Source organism: Terrapene carolina, unplaced genomic scaffold, assembly GCF_002925995.2.
Source record: "Terrapene carolina triunguis isolate 2854851 unplaced genomic scaffold, T_m_triunguis-2.0 Scaffold68, whole genome shotgun sequence".
NCBI classification, from domain to species: domain Eukaryota; kingdom Metazoa; phylum Chordata; order Testudines; family Emydidae; genus Terrapene; species Terrapene triunguis.
Window position 1 is genome coordinate 61,155,569 of NW_020664419.1, and position 20,544 is coordinate 61,176,112.

At 46.7% G+C, this 20,544-nt stretch overlaps 1 protein-coding gene across 2 annotated transcripts in view; it reads left to right on the forward strand.

Moving 5' to 3' along the window:
• TBC1D15 (TBC1 domain family member 15) overlaps positions 1 to 20,544 on the forward strand; it is a 95,902-nt gene that overhangs the window by 44,332 nt on the left and 31,026 nt on the right. For both annotated transcript variants that reach the window (XM_026648808.2, XM_026648809.2), the window contains 4 exons: positions 15,130 to 15,233; positions 15,498 to 15,592; positions 17,274 to 17,390; positions 17,872 to 17,972. In XM_026648808.2, coding sequence (XP_026504593.1) covers positions 15,130 to 15,233; positions 15,498 to 15,592; positions 17,274 to 17,390; positions 17,872 to 17,972 — 417 coding nt within the window. The remainder of the gene's footprint in view (positions 1 to 15,129; positions 15,234 to 15,497; positions 15,593 to 17,273; positions 17,391 to 17,871; positions 17,973 to 20,544) is intronic.

Consider the following 20,544-nt stretch of genomic DNA (forward strand, 5'->3'; position numbering starts at 1 on the left):
CTCCCCCCTCCCTCCTGGAAAGCGCTGAGCACCGCCAAACAGCTGGAAGTAGGCGGAGGAGCGGGGATGTGGTACGCTGGGGGGGAGGGGAGCTTGGTAGCTTCAGGAAATAACTCGGGGGCGGGGGGGGGCAGGCGTGCGGGGAGCTTGGCAGGCCGTGGCCCGTGTGTTTGAGACCTCTGGTGTAGAGCTGTTAATTGTATCCTGCTATGCAGGACAGTGACTCTAGGCAGTGTGCAGGATGTCGTGCTAGATTTGCAGCTATTGGGTTCCTGATCTACAGTGAAGCGATAGATGGCATGCATGCTCCTATTTTGTCCCCAGCCCTGTTACTCTGAAAAATAGGTTTGGGGCACCCCTACAATAATCTGCCTATCATTCCCTTAATCTGTCTTTCCCTGGGTATGGGTCTCAAAGGTAGTCAAGGAAACACTTGGAGGATACAGATATAGCCTTCTGATTAAAATGATTGACACACTTTGTGTTGGAAAGAACACTGCCTATCTTTTTATTACTATAATAATCCCTAATACAGTGTAATCTAAAAGTATGGATTAAACACACATCCCTTGTTGCAAATTAAAGAGAACTCAAACTGCAGTACAGTTTGAATGATGTTAAGTGGGTGTGCTCTATTACAGATGACCAGTCTGTACAGGGTGCTGACAGCAGTTCTTAAATTGGACTTTAAATTTTACATAGGTAAATTGCAATGAACACAACATTTTATGCACCTTTATCAACATACACACACACATTCGCGCTAATCCCACACTATACTATACTATAATGAGAATTCGCAAACACTCTAAAATCCGTTGATGTCACTTTTTGATTGCTGCTGTTGCCAACTCCCGTCAGTTATCAGCGTGGCATGAGTTCTCTCTCTCTCTCGCTCTCTCCTTAGCTCGGCTCTTCAGTTCTTTCAGCTACACTGCTGACTTCCTTCAGCAGTTGCTCTGCTCTGCTCTCCACTGTTTTAACTGCCCATCTTTTTAATCTTTTTATTCTGTCAGCTATCAGGTCTTTTCTGAGCATGCTCACTGTTAAACATTACCTCATTCTTGGATGTATGCCAACATTCTGCACATGCTCACTGCTGTTATTTACCGCAGAGTTAAGACCGTGCCCTACTTGGCTTTTTGCCAAGTCACCATTTTAGATACTCTTGGCTTTCTGCCAATGACCTTTCCCCCACTTTTGCACTGGGCATGCTCAGCCTAAAAACACTTTGTGGTCATACCTCATTTTACTTGCAGTGGTCACGTGACCTACAACGCTCAGTTGTGAAGTGACTCCTGCTTAGTCAAGTGGGAAGCTAGGGTTAGAAAATGGAGATTAGAAATGCAAAATGGAGTCTGGGGAGTTTCTCCGGTACCAGCCCAACAGAAAGGGCTACTTCTTTATGGTTATGCATGTGTTGGTGGATCAATGGGGATTCTTCACTGATATCAGTGTGGACTGGTCAGGGATGCATAACACTCACATCTTTAAGAATGCAGAACTGTTCAGGAAGCTGCAAGCAGGAATATTTTTTCCCAACCAGTGGATTGTCATTGGTGATGTTGAAATGCCAGTGATCCTGGGAGACCCCGCCTACCCCTTGCTTCTCTGGCTCATGAAGCTGTGTGCTGGCCACCTTGACAGCTCCAAGGAAAGTTTCAGCTACTGGCTCAGCAGGCGCAGAATGACAATTGAATGTGCTTTCAGTAGACTGAAGGGATGCCGGTGGTGTTTACTCACTAGATTAGATTTTAGTGAGAAAAATATCCCTATGGTTATATCTGCCTGTTGTGTCCTGCCTAATGTCTGTGAGGCAAAGGGGCAAAAGTTGCTGCAGGAGTGGAGGGGAAAGGTGGAGAGGCTTTCTGCTGACTTTGAACAACCAGATGAAAGATCATTAGAAGAGCTCAGCTTGAAGCTATGTGGCTGATAGGAGAACTTGAAAGAGCACTTTAATGCTCAGCCTCGGTAGTCTGTTTAGCTGGACTATGCTCTACCTGGTCCTGAAGGTTTGAGGGTTACTAGGAATTGCATAGCACTTAGTTCATTGGTTCATTAAAAGATGTAATTCATAAATGTACACTATGTGCTGTCTACTTTACATCTATAATCATTACACTACTTTTTCACTGAACCCTATGGGTTGTGGTCCTGTTCTGTTACAAGTGATGTGCTTTGAGTATTGCTAGGCATGTTATTAATAGGGCTCTACCAAATTCACGGTTCATTTTGGTCAGTTTCACTGCCACAGGGTCTTAAAATTGGTCAATTTCACAATTTCAAATGTTTACATCTGAAATTTCACCGTGTTGTAACTGGGGGGGTCCTGATCCAAAAGGGGATTGTGTGGGGGTCTCAAAGCTGTTGTAAGAGGGTTGCAGGATTGCCATACTCACTTCTGTGCTGCCTTCAGAGCTAATCTCTGAAGGCAGCAGCTGCGGAGTTTCCTGCAGCTGGAGGAGGCTCCCGGAGGTGGAGGCTGGTCTGATTTTCCCAGTGCTGCTGGAAACACCCCAACCAGGGGATCCTAGCTGCTAGTCAGAGCCAGGGGCCCTGGACAATTTGAAAAATGGGTGCCCCATCCCTGGCAGGAGCCACGAGGTTGAAGCCTGGGCAGGAGCCGAGGGGGGGGGCCAGCAGCCCCGAGCCCAAACAGGAGTCGGGGGCAGGAGCCTGGCAGGAGCTGTGGGGGCTGGAGTTGCAGGGGATGGCAGCCCCCAGCCCAGGTCCCTGAGTCGGGGCAGGAGCCGCAGAGGGTGGAAGCCCCGAGTCCCGCTGGGGCCGCAGGGGGTGTAGCCCCCAGTCCAGGTCCCTGAGTCTGGGCAGGGGATGAGGTGGGGGTAAGCAGCCCCAAACCTGGGGAGGAGCCATTGGGGGGGGGCAGCCCTGAGCCTGGCAGGAGCTGTGGGGGGGGGGGGGGGGGGCCGCCCCCAGCCCAGAGCCCGGGCAGGAGCCATGGTAGGGGAGAGGGAGTGGAAGCCCAGAGCTTGAGCCCGGACAGGGGGAGATGGGGGCAGCAGCAGCAACCCCAGAGCTCAGGAGTCCGGACCCTGGGCAGGAGCCACTGGGAAGGCAGCCCGGAGCCCCGGCACTTCTGCACTGTCTGTGGAGGTGGGTCTGATCTCCCTCGGATAACAGCTGTGCAGGGGAAGGACAAGTCCTGTCCCTCCCCAGTCCAACTATTTCAGGGAGATCAGATTTCCCAGGGAAGAGCTTATTTCATGGTCCATGACATGTTTTTCACGGCCATGAAATTGGTAGGGCCCTAGTTATTTCTAAAAAATAAAAATGTATTACAGAGCAAAAATAGTGTGCAATTAAAAACTATGGTGCAAACTTATAAACTAAAATCAGCGGTTCTCAAACTGCGGGTGGGACCCCATAGTGGGTCGCAACCCCATTTTAATGGGGTTGCCAGGGCTGGCTTAGACCTGCTGGGATCCGGGGCTGAAGCCCAAGTCCCACCTCCTGGGGCCGAAGCCAAAGCCCGATGACTTTAGTCCTCGGCAGCGGGACTCAGGTTACAGGCCTCCTGCCTGGGGCTGAAGCCCTGGGGCTTCTGCTTTGATTCCCGTCACACAGGACAGTGGGGCTTGTGCGGGCTCAGGCTTCAGTCCCCCTTCCTGGGGTCATGTATTAATTTTTGTTGTCAGAAGCAGGTCACGGTGCAATGAAGTTTGAGAATCCCTGAACTAAATTAATGGAACAGAACTTTAAAATTAGAATGGTAGAAAACATTTCTGCCTACTACAGTCCATTTTTGCCAAACCTTCACCAACCATAGCTTTGGCAGGTCAGTGTATGTGAGGTTGTGGTTTTCCTTGGGCCTGGTCTACACTATGAGTTTAGGTCGACTTTAGCCGCGTTAAATCGACTTAAGCCTGGACACGTTTACACTACGAAACCCTTTCTGTCGACTTAAAGGGCCCTTTAAACCGGTTTCCTAACACCACCTCGACAAGGGGATTAGCGATAAAATCGGCCTTAGGGGGTCGGAATTGGGTTAGTGTGGACGGAATTCGACATTACTGGCCTCCGGGAGCTATCCCACAGTGCTTCATTGTGACCGCTCTGGACAGCACTCTCATCTCAGATGCACTGGCCAGGTAGACAGGAAAAGCCCCGCGAACGTTTGAATTTCATTTCCTGTTTGCTCAGCGTGGAGAGCACAGGTGACCATGCAGAGCCCATCAGCACAGGTAACCGTGATGGAGTCCCAGTCCCAGTCCCAGGATCGCAGAAGAGCTCCAGCCTGGACCAAGCGGGAGGTACGGGATCTGATCGCCATCTGGGGAGATGAAGCAGTGCTCGCCGAACTCCGAAACAGTAAAAGAAACGGCAAAACATTAGAAAAGATCTCCAAGGCCATGAAGGACAGAGGCCATAACAGGGACGCACAGCAGTGCCGCGTGAAAATTAAGGAGCTAAGGCAAGCCTACCACAAAGTCAGAGACGCAAACGGAAGGTCCGGGGCTGAGCCGCAAACATGCCGCTACTACGCGGAGCTGCATGCCATTCTAGGGTGTGCAGCCACCACTAGCCCAAGCGTGTGCTATCAGTCCCTCTCTGGAAACGGGGAAGTGGGTTCGGCGGACGAGGAAGATGAGGATGGAGAGAACATAGATAGCTCACAGCAGCAAGGAAGCGGAGAAACCAGTTACCCCAACAGCCAGGATATGTTTGTCACCCTGGACCTGGAAGCAGTAACCCCCGAACTCACCCAAGACCCTGAGGGCACACAGGGGACCTCTGGTGAGTGTACCTTTGCAAAAATTACACATGGTTTAAAAACAAGCGTGTTTAATGATTAATGATTAATTTGCCCTGGCAATCGCGGCCAGTACAGCTACTGGAAAAGTCTGTTAACGTGTATGGGGATGGAGCGGAAATCCTCCAGGGACATCTCCAGAAAGCTCTCCTTCATGTACTCCCAAAGCCTTTGCAAAAGGTTTCTGGGGAGGGCTGCCTTATCCCGTCCGCCATGGTAGGACACTTTACCACGCCAGGCCAGTAGCACGTAGTCTGGAATCATTGCATAACAAAGCATGGCAGCGTATGGTCCCGGTGTTTGCTGGCATGCAGACAACATCCATTCCTTATCTCTCTTTGTTATCCTCAGGAGAGTGATATCATTCACGGTCACCTGGTTGAAATGGGGCAATTTTATTAAGGGGACATTCAGAGGTGCCCCTTCCTGCTCTGCTGAACAGAAATATTCCCCGCTGTTAACCACGCGGTGGGGGGGAGGGGTGAAGTGACCATCCCAGAGAATTGGGTGTGTGGGGGAGGGGAGTTAGTTGGGTTTGTGCTGCATGTTAAACCTGAAATCGCAGCCCCTCCTTTTACATTGCAAACCCATTTTAAATGGCACGGGTGCTTGGTATGGGAAATGAGGGCAGAACTGTTTGAAACCATCCCCACATGTTAAGAAGGTTAAAAAAGCCCAAAGACTGTATGTCTTACCATGGCTGCCTGCAAGCTGAAATCTGTGTCCTGGCACTGCGTGAGTGATCTCTCACACCAAACCAGGAGACTCTCAATATAAGAGGAAAAATGCGACCTTGTAACGAAAGCACATGTGCTGTGTGATGTTGTGAACAGCAAAATCTAACGTGAAAGAGTGTACCCATTGTTCTCTAAAATGTGTCTTTTTTAACAACCTCTCCCTTCTCCACCAGCTGCAAATCTTACTCCTTCGCAGAGGCTAGTGAATATTCGAAGAAGGAAGCGAAGGACGCGTGACGAAATGTTTACTGAACTTCAGACTGCCTCCCACGCTGACAGAGCACAGCTGAATGCGTGGAGGCAGTCAATGACTGATTTTAAAAAAGCCCAATATGAGCGAGAGGAGAGGTGGCGTGCTGAATCGCGGGCTGAAGAGGAGAAGTTGCGTGCTGAAACGCGGGCTGAAGAGGAGAGGTGGCGTCAACTTGTAATCAGAAAGCAAGAGTCGATGCTCCGGCTGCTGGAGCATCAAAGTGATATGCTCCTGCGTATGGTTGAGCTGCAGGAAAGGCAGCAGGAGCAGAGACCGCCGCTACAGCCCCTCTGTAACCAGCAGCCATCCTCCCCAAGTCCCATTGCCTCCTCACCCAGACGCCCAAGAACACGGTGGGGGGGCCTTCGGCCACCCACTCACTCCACCCTAGATGATTTCCATAGCAATAAGTTCTAAAGTTTTAAATTGGAGTGTGTCCTTTTCCTTCCCTCCTCCCCCACCCATCCCGGGCTACCTTTCCAATTATCCCCCTAGTTGTGTGCTGAATTAATAAAGAATGCATGAATGTGAAGTAACAATGACTTTATTGCCTCTGCAAGTGGTGCTCGAAGGGGGGAGGGTAGTAGGGGAGGGTGGGGTGGTTGGTTTGCAGGGAAGTAGAGTTAACCGGGTGGTGGGGGAGGGGCAGAGGGTTCATCAAGGAGCAACAAACAGAAGTTTCACTCCGTAGCCTGGCCAGTCACAAAACTGGTTTTCAACGCTTCTCTGATGCGCACCGCGCCCTGCTGTGCTCCTCTAACCGCCCTGGTGTCTGGCTGCGCGTAATCAGCGGCCAGGCGATTTGCCTCAACCTCCCACCCCGCCATAAATGTCTCCCCCTTACTTTCACATATATTGTGGAGCGCACAGCAAGCAGCAATAACAATGGGGAGATTCTTTTCGCTAAGGTCTGAGCGAGTCAGTAAGCTGCGCCAGCGCGCTTTTAAACGTCCAAATGCACATTCCACCACCATTCGGCACTTGCTCAGCCTGTAGTTGAACAGGTCCTGACTCCTGTCCAGGCTGCCTGTGTACAGCTTCATGAGCCATGGCATTAAGGGGTAGGCTGGGTCCCCAAGGATAACGATAGGCATTTCAACATCCCCAATGGTTATTTTCTGGTCCGGGAAGAAAGTCCCTTCCTCCAGCTTTCGAAACAGAAGAGACTGCCTGAAGACGCGAGCATCATGTACCCTTCCCGGCCAGCCCACGTTGATGTCGGTGAAACGTCCCTTGTGATCCACCAGGGCTTGCAGCAGCATTGAAAAGTACCCCTTGCGGTTTATGTAGTCGGTGGCTTGGTGCGCCGGTGCCAAGATAGGGATATGGGTTCCGTCTATCGCCCCACCACAGTTTGGGAATCCCATTGCAGCAAAGCCATCCACTATGGTCTGCACGTTTCCCAGAGTCACTACCCTTGATATCACCAGGTCTCTCATTGCCCTGGCAACTTGGATCACAGCAGCCCCCACAGTAGATTTGCCCACTCCAAATTGATTCCCGACTGACCGGTAGCTGTCTGGCGTTGCAAGCTTCCACAGGGCTATCGCCACTCGCTTCTCCACTGTGAGGGCTGCTCTCATCCTGGTATTCTGGCGCTTCAGGGCAGGGGAAAGCAAGTCACAAAGTTCCATGAAAGTGCCCTTATGCATGCGAAAGTTTCGCAGCCACTGGGCATCGTCCCAGACCTGCAACACGATGCGGTCCCACCAGTCTGTGCTTGTTTCCCGGGCCCAGAATCGGCGGTCCACGGCATGAACCTGCCCCAGTAACACCATGATTTCCACATTGCTGGGGCCTGTGCCTTGTGAGAGGTCCATGTCAATTTCCTCATCACTATCGTCGCCGCGCTGCAATCGTCTCCTCCTCAGCTGGTCCTGGTTTGGCTTTGGCATGTCCAGGAGGCTCTGCATATACTCCAGGACAATGCGCGTGGTGTTCATAGTGCTCATAATTGCCGCGGTGATCTGAGCGGGCTCCATGATCCCAGTGCTGGCTATGGCGTCTGGTCTGAAAAAAGGCGCGAAAGTAGTATCTGACGGACCAGGGGAAGAAGGGAGGGAGGGAGAGAGGGAGGGAGGGAGGGGCGAGTGACGACATGGCGTACAGGTACAGGGAATTAAAATCAAGAAAGGTGGCTTTGCATCAGGGAGAAACACAAACAACTGTCACACAGAATGCCCCCCCCCCCCCCAAAGATGGAACTCAAAAGCCTGGGTTTAGCAGGAGAGAGGGGGGAAGCAAATGAATGCAGAATAAATCTATTTTTTACATCTTAAGACGACGGTGCAGCATGACTGATAGCCCTTGGCATTTTCTGGGTGCTTGGCAGCAAATACTGGGCGCTTGGCAGTAAGCCTTCAGGTCTACTGCACAATATGATGCCCACTGCAATATGACAACGATGGATACCAGTCATAATATACTATCTTCTGCCCAAAAGGCAAGGGGTTGCTGCTGTGTAGCAATCTAGCCCCACGTCTGCCAGCCCCATGTCTGCCAGCACCCAGATCGCCATCGGCCTCTTCTGGGTGCTTAGCAGACAATACTGGGCACTTGGCAGAAAATAGCATACTACGACTCTGCTAACGTGCAATGAGCCAACAGGGCGCCTGGCAGAAAATAGCATACTACGACTGATAACCATCATTGTCTGCCCGGGTGCCCATGATCGACAGCCACTGCAGTACGACGACGACGGTTACCAGTCGTAATAAACCATCTTCTACCAAAAGGCAAGGGGCTGGTGCAATGCAGCCCCACGGCTGCCAGCCCCACGGCTGCCAGCACCCAGATCGCCAATGAAGGCTACCAGTCATGCTGCACCGTCTACCGCCAAAAGGCAGTAAGCTGCTGCTGCTGTTTAGTAATGCAGTCCCACATTTGCTGGCACCCGGAAGACGTATGGTGACGGTGAGCTGAGCTGAGCGGGCTCAATGCTTGGCGTGGTATGTTGTCTGCACAGGTAACCCAGGTAAAAAGGCGCGAATCTATTGTCTGCCGTTGCTGTGACGGCGGGGGAGGGGCCTGACGCAATGTACCCAGAACCCCTCGCGGCACTGCTTTGCATCATTCGGGCATTGCGATCTCAACCCATAATTCCAATGGGCGCCGGAGACTCTGGGAACTGTGGGATAGGTACCATAGTGCAATGCGCCGGAAGTCGACGCTAGCCTCGGTACTGTGGACGCGGTCCGCCGACTTCATGCACTTAGAGCATTTTATGTGGGGACACACACAATCGGCTGCATACAACCGGTTTCTACAAAACCGGCTTCTATAAATCCGACCTAATTTTGTAGTGTAGACATACCCTTGGTGTTCCCTGGTGTGGAGTGATAGGGATGCAGCCCTTGATGCCACCTACTGTGTGTGTGTGTGTGTGTGTGTGTGTGTGTGTGTGATATGAAGTGCTAAAATGGAGGTAACTGGTGACTGCGATGGGGGGCCTGTGACTGTTGGATCTGTAGGTTAGCAAGAGCCTGCTGCATTTGTGTTTTGCTGTCTGAGAAGCTCCATTATGTCCTAGAGCATCTCCCTCTCCTCCTGGGACTCCTGTGCCTTTCTCCTATCTGCTTTCTCCTTCTCCAGGCTGTCTGCTATATTCATCCTCCAGGCCCTCTGTTCACAGTCTGATGCCGCACTGGCTTGCAGGATCTCATTGAATATGTCCTCCCTAGTCTGTTCCTTTCTTCTCTTCCTCAAAGTCAGATGTTCCCCTGGGTGTTGAAGGGGCCACCCCTCAAGGTCACAACGGCAGCAGCTACAGCTAAAACAGACAGATGTGGTGGTGTATTTACAGTGACAGTGGAAAGCAAAAGATAAGTTTCAGAGCTCTCTTCCCTTACTCTCATAAGAGTTTTAAATAAGACCTACTTATTGACACTTCAGCTTTGAAGTGTCTCTGCACATGGGGAGTCTGACCTGCCAGGGATGGATGGTGGGGTAGGAAATGAGGCAATTGTTTGGTTGCATAAAACAATAAAACTTCATCCCCTGTTTCCATGGATCTGAGCACAGGGTAGTGGCAATGAGTACTGGCACTATTTTCCAGCGGGAGTAATGATTTCAGCTGATACCTCATTCTTGGGGGGTAACAAAGGCACAGTGAACACAGCTGCTGCTGGTGTCCCAAAGCTGCTTGGGTCTGTATACTGCTGACCTGTTTACTGCAATTATGCCTGCTGAAGTCATTGTGGAGTGGCATGGGAATGTCCTATCGTGAAGGAAGAAATAAGGTTGCCATCCCTAGAAACCTTCGAAAGAGGACTGCAGATTTATCTCCGTGAGTTTCATCAAGATCTCTCAAGAGGATGCTAGGGCCATCCCAGTGTACATAAACAAACTGCTCCACGTGGCTCCCCTTTCCCCACCTAACCCTACAGTGGAATAAAAAGCAGATAAGAGCTCTACCTCTGTAGTATCTCTTTTCATATGAGAAAAACAATGAAAAGTAGATAACTATGTAGTGCTATTTTGGGATTGGGCTGAGTGCCATCTTCACATTGGGACTGGGAGTGGCTGGCTCATTACAAAAGCAGCTTTGCCTCTCCTGGAATTGACACCACCTCATCTATTATTGGGAGTGGACTGCATCCACCCTGATCAAATTGGCCCTGTCAACACTGGTTCTCCACTTGTGAGGTGTACTCCCTTCTCTTGTCATTATATAATGCCTGCATCTGTAACTTTCACTCCATGCATCTGAAGAAATGAGGTTTTTTACCCACAAAAGCTTATTCCCAAATCAATCTGTTAGTCTTTAAGGTGCCACTGGACTCCTTGTTGTTTTTGTGGATAAAGACCAACACGGCTACCCCCTGATACTTCACATTTAAACAACTGTAAAGAAGAATGCATGCACACACCTGAGATTCCTTTCTCTTCATTGAGCTCACCCATGCCCAGCTGGTAGAACTGGTTAGATTGTGGTGGAATCTCAAAAAGATCCTGTCTCGAAGTGTAGCTGGACCCTCCTGTTACATCTCCCTCCTCTGCCTCTTCCTTGCTGTTCACGGCAGAGGTCTTGGGCTCCTTGGAGGTATCCTGTGTGAGGTGCTTGGTGGGGTCTCCGCCAAGTATCGTGTACAGCTCATTGTAAAAGTGGCAGGCCTATGGCTCAGCACCAGATCAACTGTTGGCCTTCCTGGCCTTGTGGTATGCCTGTCACAGTTGCTTCACTTTCATGTGGCAGAGCTGCTGATCCCTGTCATACCCCTTAACCTGCATCCCCTGTGCAATCATTTTATATGTTTCTGTGACTGGTCTGTAGCTGTGCCTGCACAGCCTCTTTTCCCCACAGGCCCAGGAGATCCAATACCTCCTGTCCACTCCAGGCAGGAGCTAGTGTAGAGCATGTAGTGAGCAGGTCAGTTGGGCAGTCACATACAACAAGGGGGGAGCTGCTAGGTGTGTTCTCCAAGGAGTGCAATCAGGAAAAAAACATTTCAAAAATACATAGTTTTAAAGGGGATGGCTTCCATGACCCAGGGGCAATGGAGTTCACAAATGTGACTAGAGCGGTCACTGTTGGGTATTGTGGGGCAGCTGCTGGCGGATTATTAATGTCAATATGGGTAACACAGTGTAAGCGCTTGCACAGTGTTGACCACAATATGTCAACCATGGCTCAATATCATTCGAGGAGGTGTTGTTACTGCTTTGCCGTAATGTGGTGCGTACATTGACAGGAGATAAATTTGAGTGAAAACAATGTGCAAATAGGTTGGTGCAAAGCTACTTAGGTCAACCTAACTCTACAGTGTAAACCAGGCCTGAGAAAGTGCCTCCCACGAAACTATTAATGCTTTAATGAAAGTGCTATTTTCTTTAGGATGTGATTCCCCTTTTTTCTGAATTTGTAGTTTTCCCCTCCTATCCTGCCCTTGTTTCTTGCTCTCCGTGGTTTGTTCTGGTAGCGAGATTGTTGTGGGCTGTGCTGAAGCTGATCCTGAAGATTTTCATTAATTTTAGCCTTGTTTTGTGGAGTCCTGTAGTATGTGAATTCAGCTTCACTAGTGAAAATCTGGTAGTAAATACAAACTAAAAGTGAAGTTATGCAGAACAGTTATAGCAAGAACACCTCTCCTAATCAGTTGTCGTGAGTGATGTTTGCTTTTTTTGTTTTCATGCTGATCCAGGTGCCCAATGGGCTCTCTTGCTCACTTTCTAATCTCTACAGTGTGCTAGGGACGTGTTGCCAGGCAGGGACTCAGAAATGCATGACATCTTAAAATGGAGTAATAACCTTATATCCACCATTTTTATTTTGGGCCATCACTTTCTTTCACACATATAGTCCTACATCCATTTTTAACTATTTCTAACATGCCCGAAGATGGAAAACATGGCTTAGAGCAGTTGGTCCAGGAGCCTATTGCAGAGCAGGCTCATTGCCTGCCTGTTGTCACAGTGCAGCCCATGTGCGTGTTGCTTGCCCTCTCAGCATTACCCTGCAAACCCTAAACGTAGAAGGCCAGCATGTTTTAATGCCCTAAGCATCTGACAGCCTGAGAAGTGACTCCTTGAGGCCCCCTTCTGAACCCAGGTCCCAACTTGCTTCCCATCTATTGAGTCTGATTACACTTGACTTGGTGGCATAGCGATGCAGCAAATATTTGCTGCACTATTGCGCCTGTTTTAACCTTGTAGAAGAGGGGAATATAGTGAGGAGTAAAGAAATACTGTTGTTATAGTGGCTAATATTGGATTATTGAACAGTGGCATGGACAGAGGTCAAGAAGTATGTTTGTTTTATCCTCACAGGCACAGTGCAGATACTTGCCCATAGGAGATGCAAGGGCTTGTCCTATTTGAGGGCAGGTAATGTTCGGGCAGGAGTAGTCCTTGATATAGGAGAGAGATGTGGTAGGAAGTGCCAGATTTACTATGAAAGGTTGTTGAGAAATAAACATTCTTGAGTACACACCCATATTATGAGTTGTGTGTTGGGATCATCTGCATGTTATATGCTCTTATTTATAGTTGTGACACAAGGGGTATTTTATATTAAAAATGGGATACCAGACCTTGGAGTATTGGGTAATTGGGTCTAGCGGAGAGCAGGTTTTGGGGATGCAAACTAAAGTTTGGACTTGTTAGTTACAGTACAGTGTTTCAATATTTAAGTCTAGCATTTATCTTCTTATTTTTTGTAATGCTTATACAAAGGTTCAACGATGATGTTTCTGGGGAGGGAGAGAAGTGTAGGGTGAAATGTGACTTAATCTTTTAGTGATATTTTCTTTCACTGTTGCAAGGTTGTGCCTGATGCGTCTGTAGTTTTCACCAGCATCTATGTAATCATTTGATTTTATTCCACTCATTTGGCAAACAAATTGCATTGGTTCTTTAAATGTGTTTCTAGGTAAAGGCTAAACAGATTCTCTCTGTCCAAGTCTGTGACTGTCTGCATTATGAGCTTAGGGGTGTGATTTCCCCTGCTGGTGCAGATCCTCATCAGTAGGGCCCATACCAAATTCATTGACCAATTGACCACTTTGATCAATTTCATAATCATATTTTTAAAATAGTCAATTTTAAGGTTTCACATGTTTTCATCTGAAATTTCATCGTATTGTGACTGGGGGGGTCCTGACCCAAAAGAGGTTTGTGGGCGGGTTGCAAAGCTGTTGTAGTGGGGTCATTGGATTGCTACCCTCATTTCTGTGCTGCCTTCAGAGCTGGCCTGGGCTCTGAAGGCAGCAGCCACAGAACTTCCTGCAGATGGGGAGGTTCCGGAGGTGGGTCTGATCTCCCTCCTGAGAGCAGCCATGCAGGGAAAGAGGAAGTCCCATCCCTCCCCAGCCTGGTCGGGACTAACAGCAAGGAGCCTACAGCTGGGGCACTCCCAGCAGCACGGGGGAGATCAGACCCATCTCCAGGAACCTCCCCCAGATTCAGGAAGCTCCGTGGTTGCTGTCTTCAGAGCCCAGCTATGAAGGCAATGCAGCCTTGGAGCTTCCTGCAGCCAGGGGAGTTACCCGGAGGTGGGTCTGATCTCCTGCAGGAGCGGCCATGCAGAGCAAGTCTCGTCCCTCCTGAGCCCTGCTGGGACTTGTAGCTGGAGCCCTGTGCACGGGAGCCCCCAGTGAGGCAACCGCAGCCCTGCCAATCCCCCTCCCCTACAATAGCTAGATTTCATGGGGGAAGTCTGATTTCATGGTCCATGACACATTTTTCACAGCCATGAATTTGGTAGGGCCCTACTCGTCAAGCTAGTGTGAGTATAAATAGTAGTAAGGCCACAGTAGCATGGGTAGTGGTCTTCAGAACCCCCAACAGGGGCAACTTAACTATTTCACTCCAGGCGGTGTAAGGAATAAATCAACAGGAACTCAGCACTTCTGTCTGATCAATGAAAAATGCAAGTAAGCGTGCTCTAAAATTGCAGTTTATTAGATTTAAGCACACTCAAACATAAGCAATAGGTTTAGAATATCCCAGATATTTACCCAACATCTGGAACAGTATTGAGTAAGTAACTGCAGGTTTGGAGTGGCCAGTTCCTTATACACCAGGGAGAAAGAGTGTCAGGAAAAACATCTCTCAAGATGGCTTCAGAGGACTGCTCCAAAGCGCATTCTGTTAGCTAATAATCTTTTATAACTTACTTCTACAAAACGGATAGGTCATAATGACCCCTACTGTATCATCACTTTTCTAACTTTCAATAAACTTTTAATATCAGAAGCGTCTAAATTCAAGGTTTTCCAACCACCAAGGTTTTCAGACTCAGTTGTTTAGTTGTCTGTCCCCTCCTCCCATTCTGATTGGTAGAAACTGCCAGCTAGATTTGACCTTGTCTCTAAAAGCCTGTCTCCAAATTAACCCTTAACTATGTGGCGTTCAGTTTCATTACTTCAGGGTGGCTGAATGCACATAATAGGATTGCAATTAACTTAATCACATTCTGGGGTATACACACCCCTCAAATCCAGGGCAACAGTGGCAGTGGAGGCGCATCTGAACCGTGCTGAGTACAAATCCTTCTGAAACCAGTGGGTATGTACTCAGCACATTTCAACTGTGTCTCTGCTGCTGCTACCTGTGCTACCGTGGCTACTCTATTTATACTTTAGCTAGCACGATGAGAATTCGAGTATGTGTACACAAACTGGGTAATCACATCCCTAGCTTGTAATGTAGACATAGCCTGTGAAACCTAATAACAAGGTGAGGTTGTAGGTACTGTAAAGCTCTATGGGAGGATATTCTTTGCCTTCAGTTAACCTGAAAAGTCTTCTTAACCTTTTGTTTTCAGTTATTGCTTTAAGGCGTGTCTACATACTGTGGCATTATTTCATCACTAGAGCTAGAATCTTACATTCTTTGATTCTTATGTATTGTATATGCATATTTTCCCTTAGGGACTCTGCCATGCTTTGAGAAAAGAAGTATGGAAATTCCTTTTGGGTTATTTTCCTTGGCACAGTACTAGAGAGGAAAGAACTAATTTGCAAAAAAGAAAAACGTGAGTACAGACATACTTTTATACTACAAAGTAGGTTTAAATAGTTTCAGAATTTTTTCAAGCATATGCTTATTGTAGTGATGTGGAAGTCTTCCTAAATCTGCAGAAAGCTAACTGTTTAATGTTATTGAATGCAGTTATCCACGGCTTACTCCTGTATGCGCCATTTTTTTTATTTTTTGAGATTGTGACATTCAAATAAAGAAAAGTGAAATGACTTAGCTAGTTGCATTTAGTTTAAAAATGACCTTTCTTTTTCTTTAGAGATGAATATTTCCGGATGAAACTTCAGTGGAAATCAGTCAGTGATGAGCAAGAAAAACGAAATTCAAGATTAAGAGACTATAAGAGCCTTATAGGTAATTTTCCTTTTAAAGATTTAGTGTGCAACATATGGATATGGATTAGATTAATGGCAAGATTTAAAAAAAAAGAGAAGTGAAGCTCTTGAGATTTAGAATACTAGAGCCATTGCTCAGAGTATTTTGTGGCCAGAGAGTTTGCTGTATAATCAAGCTCCAGAATCTCAGCTTTCACTTAACTTTCTTAAAAAGCTTCTTGGAGTGCTTGGGCATGTCTACAATTAATTAGAGACATCCCCAGTGAAGAAGGGCACTGCCTTGATCCAAAGGAGTACCATCTGGTCTTCAGTGACTCTGAAATTATAAAAGCAATATTGAGTACAGTTTGTCATTTTTATCTCATTTTAAGATAAAAACGAGATCCAATATAATCCAGAAGCTAGCAGGTACGACGTGGGGTGCATCAGTGTTGCGAACATCTGCAGTAGCACTTGTATATTCAGTAACGGACTATTTTGCACCAGTATGGAGCAGATGTAGTCACACATGAATTGTGGATACCCAGCTAAATACAGTGATGCAGTGCATCATGGGAACCCTTAAGTCGACTCCAGCACCATGGCTACCTGTCCTGTCTAACATTGCTCCCCTGCCAATACACCGAACTGCTGCAACATTCTGTGAAGCTCAGCGAACCTGTGAAAACAGATGTCTTCCTGTTACCAAGACCTTGGCAAGGCCCCCCCTGCAACATCTTAAGTCCCGCAAGCCTTTCTGGGAACATTCGTTTAGCCTCATGCAATCAGGCTATGATCAGAAGGAGGCTTGGAAAGAAGATTGACCTTCCATGGTCATCTTGGTCATCTCTGAACCAAATTCAAGCCAGCCATGCTAGATGCGGACATCTAATGCACAAATGGAAAATCAAGGACTCCCTGGTGTGTGAGTGTGGTTCCCCATGACAGACCATCGAACATATCACTACCTACTGCCCAATTTATAAATATGAAGGAGGCATTACTGCAATAAATTCTGCTGCTCCTGATGTAGCCATTTGGCTCAGTTAACTTCAGGCGAAATTGTAGTTGCTGCTGTACACCAGCCATACGAAAGAAGTGCAGTTTGTCATCAAATTCAGGCAGTGTGAACTCTGTTAATTGAAACAACACATAAAATGTACAGTCTATATCTAGGAACAAGCAGGCAGTTTCAGCTCAGTAATGATTACAGAAACAAGACAAACTAAAATTTCATAATACTTGCTATAATGAACCAACCAATTACAAGTGTAACAAAATCGCTTTAAGCTTGTTTGCATATTAGCTTTTTCCCATTATAGTTTTCAAATTATGCTGCATATCTCATGCATTCAAGTGGCATTTTACAGTCAACTCATCTAAAGTAGTCTTCATTGTTTCTTTGAATTCAGTAAAAATGTTTTATATTTAATCATGAGGTTTCTGTAAAAAGTGTGTAACAATTAAAAAAAAAAAATAGAGATCTGCTTTTCAGTAAATCATCTTATTCCAGACAGGAAGAATTTTCTTTTAAGTACTTAAAAGCTCCTTTAAAGCATTTTATAATGACATTCAGTGAATATAGTTGGTTATTAAACACTTCAAAGCTCTGCAATAGTGTTTTGAGAAATCAATAACTTAAAGAGCATTGTGCATTTGTTAGATATAGGCTTAGTAAAAATTATTTTGAAAATGTTTTGTATCTGTGGGTTATTTCTCAGAAAAAGATGTAAACAGAACAGACAGAACAAACAAGTTCTATGAAGGCCAAGATAATCCAGGATTGATCTTGCTTCATGACATTTTGATGACCTATTGTATGTATGACTTTGATTTAGGTAAGTGGGACTTGTCTGAATATTTTTTTTATAAAAAGTTAATAGTGAGCAAGGATCACTTTTTAGAGTATTATTGCATTTCAAAAATCTCTTAGTGTCTAATTATATACTTTATAAAGGTTAAAGTTAAATTAAATAGAAATATGGGTGTACATTTTCTAAAGATTTGGCGAATCCAGGGTATACATGTTTACAGTTTTTGCCCATATTTGCAGAACGTAAACTTTTAATGATCAGATGCAGGTATTTTTTTAAGTCATACAGAGGAAATGGAATTTTCAAACTATTTGGTTATGCTGATTTGGAACATACCTACCAATCTGCTGTACCACTGAACAATTGTACAAACAATTGTTCAGAAACAAATTTGAAGCTTGGCATCTTGGAAGAAAGGGAGAAAAATCATTTAATTTAGAGTTCATAATTGTGTAAATCACAAGTTAACAGTCTAAGATTAAGTTTAATTATTTCTTTTTTTAAGGGTATGTTCAGGGAATGAGTGACTTGCTTTCTCCTGTCTTGTATGTCATGGAAAATGAAGTGGATGCCTTTTGGTGCTTTGTATCATACATGGATCAAATGGTAAAAACAAGATTGTTTATTTCATAGTGTTCATGCAGCTTTCATTATCTGAATTTAGATGTAAAACTTTGTCATTTTATCTCTGTCTTCATGACTAGCATAGACATTTTTGCACTATTTCCTCTATCTTTAGTGAAAAGAAGTGTTTAATATTTGCAAAGCCGAAAGAAACAGTTTAATATTGGTATATGTATGACTGCAGAATAGCTCAGAGGCATATTTGTCCAATAAATGGACTATGCCCATGTGAAGTAGGTGGCACTTGTTTATCTTCTCTTTTTAAAGATAGGAGGATCAAATGCCCATCATTGCCAGTCAGTCACTAGAGGTTTACAACATCTATGGACTGATAAAAGTACACCACCACTATAACCTTTCAGCTTCCAAGTCCTATTACAATATGGCCAGCTTCTAACTGGTGGTCTGTTACCCAAAAGTGCTCTATATATTTATCAATGTGTCTATATACTTAGGCAGCAGACAAAAATTGGGAAGTCTCCTGTTTTCTCCCTTATAATTTCTTCTGTTTGTTTATATGTATAAGAAACATGTTTGGTCCTTGACACAGCCTCTGATAGCTTTTGATGTTCTGGGAACACAAAGCTTCCAGAAAGCTTACCAGCTATGGGGAAATTCTCCTAATGTAAGAGGAGGTCTTGGGTGACAGAGCCAGCATAGCCTTCTCTAAGGACCCCTGTTTCCTCTCTGAGAGCAGCTGTGATCTCTGTACACCAGAACATAGCCCTTTTGGGAGGGCTTGCAGCCCTGAAGCTATTCTTAGTTGGGCTGGTGGCCAAAATAGCCCCTGGTGGGCACCAAGATAAAGCTACCATTCTTCTTCTTTGAATAGTGTCCCAATGGGTGCTCCACTATAGGTGTGTTTGCGTTCCCCGAGATGGGGTATGCCTGGTTCAGTCTGCTTTAAGAAGCGTCTCAGCTGCAAAGAATCCATCCTGATGATGGATGGGGAAAATCACATTGCCCAGAGGTGTGGATTATGCCAGCAGTTGAAACTGTGGTCCCGAAAAGATAGAGAACTGAGACTTAAACTTCTTCTAATGGAAGCAGCTCTCCAACTGCCTTCAGACCCATGTCAAGACTCAGGACAGTGGGAATCCTCACCACAGCCCTCTACATCCAAGGAAGGTGAGCCTAAGAAGATGCCTATGAGCCACTCACACAAGGCTTTTAAAAAGAGAGCCATGAGTCCCCCTAGTGAGCCCTGAACCAGCCGAAAACCGCCAGTTCGTTCGGTATCATCGGTACTGACAGTACCGAAGCCATCCAAATGCGGAACCCAGAGCTCATGTGGTACCGTCCCAGAAGAACACGTTAGGCTACCTAAGGACACTTTATCAACAATTGTTTCAGCGTTGGAACAGGGAGACTGGTACTCGGCCCTCTACCTCCAGGATGCTTATTTCCATATTTCAATCATACCAGCTCACAGACGATATCTCAAATTCACACTAGGGCAGGACCACTACCAGTACAGAGAACTCCCTTTTGGCCTCTTGTTGGCTCCCACAGTATTCTCCAAGGTCCTCTCTGTAGTGGCAACCCACCTACGCTCCCAGGGGATCATGATCTACCCTTACCTGGACAATTGTCTCCTCAGGGCACACTCCTTCGACAAAGCTCAGCAGGTTACCCATACAACTTTGGATTTATTCAGAAAACTAGGCCTACAAATCAATGTACAAAAATAGACATTAACCCCAGTATAGAGTTTAGAATTCACAGGAGCCGATCTCGACTCTGTCCAAGTGAGAGCGCTCCTTCAATAACACAGATTGCTCAGTTTCTACACGCTTATAGAGACAGTGCAAACCAGCCTTCAGATATTGGCCAGACATTGCCTTCAGCTTCTGGGACACATGGCCATGGATACATTTGTGATAGCTCATGCCAGACTTCTTATGAAATGCCTCCAGTCATGGTTCAGCTTGGTTTACAGACTGAACAAAGATAGCCTAAACAAACCACTATCTCTACCCACCAAGATAAAACAATCTTTGAATTGGTGGAAGAACCCAGCAAATGTCTGCATGGTGATGCCATTTGTGCAGCCTCCTCCTCCACCACTTCTCACCATCAACGCATCCCTCATAGGGTGGGGTGCACATCTCAACGACCTCACAGTACAGGGTAAATGGTCACCCTCAGAGATTGTCTTCACATCTACCTCCTCGAGCTCAGAGCAGTCAGGAATGCACGTGTTTCCTGCCACTGATCAGAGGCATGCACACACAGGTCACAATGGACAACATAGCGTGCATGTACTACATAAATCATCAAGGGACTGCCAGATCGCCCTCCCTTTTTACAGAAGCACTAAAGCTGTGGAACTGGTACATCTCCCACAGTGTTACCATATCAGCAGCCTACTTGCCAGGAGTGCACAACACAACAGCAGCAGTCTCGGCCGCAAGGTCCCACCCAACCTTAAATGGGAGATAGACTTGGTGATACTCCCAGGGTCAGCCTTTCGTCAGGGCGCCGGCCCAGGGCAACATACTGAAGAGGGCGCAGTTTGATAACCCCTTCTCTCCCCATGACCTGCCCTGTGGAC